Below are 2,563 nucleotides of genomic sequence, written 5' to 3'. Positions count from 1 at the left end.
ACCCACACAAAGCATTGGTGAGGGACGTTAATCATAAAATTTAATTAGACCATGTCGACAAATTATTAATAGGTGGAGTAGGATGCATCCATGCTTGAAGGCTTCATTTTGAATTTTGTATTTTTACTTTTATGTAGCTGATGTAACTCAAAATTAGTTAGTCAAATCAACTGTCTCTTCATACAATGATGGCTCATGCTCACTCCTTCAATGTTTACATGCACCTACTTAATATGCAAATGGTAACAAAGATAATGATTGAAAAATATGTCATCACAAGCAGAGTATAGATAGTTAATATATGTATTAATTAATAAATACTTACTTGTTGATAAATTTAATAAATTCTGTTCATTAGTACGAATACGACCATTAACCAACTGAATATACTGATACTGTGATTGGTATGTAGTGGGTGTAGAACCAACCCCTCCTATCATAAATAGGTATTCTGTACCCATACACTCCATACACACCATACCACCACCCGCTCTCTTCATTACAGCATCACTGGTTGGTATTATATTACTCCATTCATATGTTAGACTATTAAATGAGTTGACATCATTATGGTAGCAGAGGTCATGTCCACAGTAGCCACTAAAAAAGAAGATTTCGTTGTTTCTGGTAGTACAAAAGTATCCCAAAGCTCCTAGAGGAGGTGACGTTCCTCTGGTCACGTGAGAGGACCAAAGACCAGTCCTAAACTCCAGTCTATCAATGGTGGACAAATATTTCCTCTTTTGTGGGGAATCATGAACTCTAGGTAAGTCAGGCCTTTCCCCTCCCCACAGGAACACTGATTCTCCTACTACAGGAGCTGAGTGTCCTGCTATCCCTCCCAGTTGATAGATACCTGTAAAATACAAACATGATGAGAAAGAGGAGGAAGAAAACAGAAACTCACCTTTAGACATTGCTTGTCAAGAATGTTGATTAACTAGCCACACCCATAATTGGGGCGAGCATAAGCTCGCCCCACTCAGGCGAAGTCTCCCTCCCTCCCTCCCTCCCTCCCTCTGTATGTATGTATGTACGTACGTCTCCAGTCACGCCTATTCTGGTCACACCCATGTGTGCACAACTCTCTATTTAAAAATCAATGATCTAATGCGGTAGCATTCTAATGAAATATTTTCATTGATGTGGGTGTGGTACTGTAATAAAAATGGCGCCTACCTTAGCCAATCTTACTTGCAGCAACATAAGACTGATCTGTTGTCAAGACACTTCGCCAGCAGAGAAAATTTAAGAAAACTCACACAAATCTTCAAGTTTTTATTAATTATGGTTGAATGACAGAATAAAGCACTTCAAATGGCTCATCAGAGAAAAGAAGTCTTAAAGTACTGTGCTTGAAAATGTCATAGTAAAAATTAAATTATACTTATTAAAGTTACAACTGAGATTCTTCACTGCTAATAAAGCTAGAAGAGCAAGCTATAAAATTTCCTTTCATGCATGCAAGTCACAAGTTCTGAGCTGCTCTGCATGTGTGTCATTCAAGTTACAATTTGACTGTGACAACAACATTAGCCTTTGTGACATCTAAACATTGTATATTGCCATGCTAGCTTGTGCTCGCCCCTTCAATGTTCTACATTCGCCTAGTTAAAAAAAAGATTATTGGTTATTGGGGCGAGCATAAGCGAGCCCCACTCAGGCGAAGTCTCCCTCCCTCCCTCCCTCCCTCCCTCGGTATGTATGTACGTACGTCTCCAGTCACGCCTATTCTGGTCACACCCATGTGTGCACAACTCTCTATTTAAAAATCAATGATCTAATGCGGTAGCATTCTAATGAAATATTTTCATTGATGTGGGTGTGGTACTATGAGTGCAATGAAATAAAAATGGCGCCTACCTTAGCCAATCTTACTTGCAGCAACATAAGACTGATCTCTTGTCAAGACACTTCGCCAGCAGAGAAAATTTAAGAAAACTCACACAAATCTTCAAGTTTTTATTAATTATGGTTGAATGACAGAATAAAGCACTTCAAATGGCTCATCAGAGAAAAGAAGTCTTAAAGTACTGTGCTTGAAAATATCATAGTAAAAATTAAATTATACTTATTAAAGTTACAGCTGAGATTCTTCACTGCTAATAAAGCTAGAAGAGCAAGCTATAAAATTTCCTTTCATGCATGCAAGTCACAAGTTCTGAGCTGCTCTGCATGTGTATCATTCAAGTTACAATTTGACAACAACATTAGCCTTTGTGACATCTAAACATTGTATATTGCTATGCTAGCTTGTGCTCGCCCCTTCAATGTTCTACATTCGCCTAGTTATTGGGGCGAACAAAAGCGAGCCCCACATAGTCGAGTCGAATATGCCTGTTTGTTTGTTTGTTTGTTTGTACACGTACGTCACCCCTATTTATGCGTCTATAAAAATAATAATCACACATTTTAAAATAATAATTTTGATAATTACGGTACCACGTGCAAAGACAACGAGTAAGAGACTAGAGTAAAGCAACTTGATTACTGGAAGAGAGGAGTTTAAGAGCAGGGGCGTATCTAGGAACTGGGGAAGGAGGGTGCTAAGGGCGCGCGAAGC

The 2,563-nt window shown here is 38.7% G+C and overlaps 1 protein-coding gene across 1 annotated transcript; it reads right to left on the bottom strand.

The window, feature by feature from the left end:
* Window positions 1-57: 57 nt before the first annotated feature.
* LOC109591326 (uncharacterized) lies at window positions 58-942 on the bottom strand. Its single transcript, XM_020007081.1, has 3 exons — window positions 908-942; window positions 326-856; window positions 58-227 (listed from the first exon to the last, which is right to left on the bottom strand). The coding sequence occupies exons 1-3, from the start codon at window positions 915-917 to the stop codon at window positions 208-210; spliced, it is 561 nt and encodes a 186-aa protein (XP_019862640.1). The 5' UTR covers window positions 918-942; the 3' UTR covers window positions 58-207.
* Between the last annotated feature and the right edge of the window lie 1,621 nt (window positions 943-2,563).

Source organism: Amphimedon queenslandica, unplaced genomic scaffold (genome assembly GCF_000090795.2).
Source record: "Amphimedon queenslandica unplaced genomic scaffold, v1.1 AMPQUscaffold_8445_Cont19611, whole genome shotgun sequence".
NCBI lineage: Eukaryota > Metazoa > Porifera > Demospongiae > Haplosclerida > Niphatidae > Amphimedon > Amphimedon queenslandica.
Note: the sequence above shows the minus strand (reverse complement) of the source record. Positions and strands in the feature narration are given on the sequence as shown.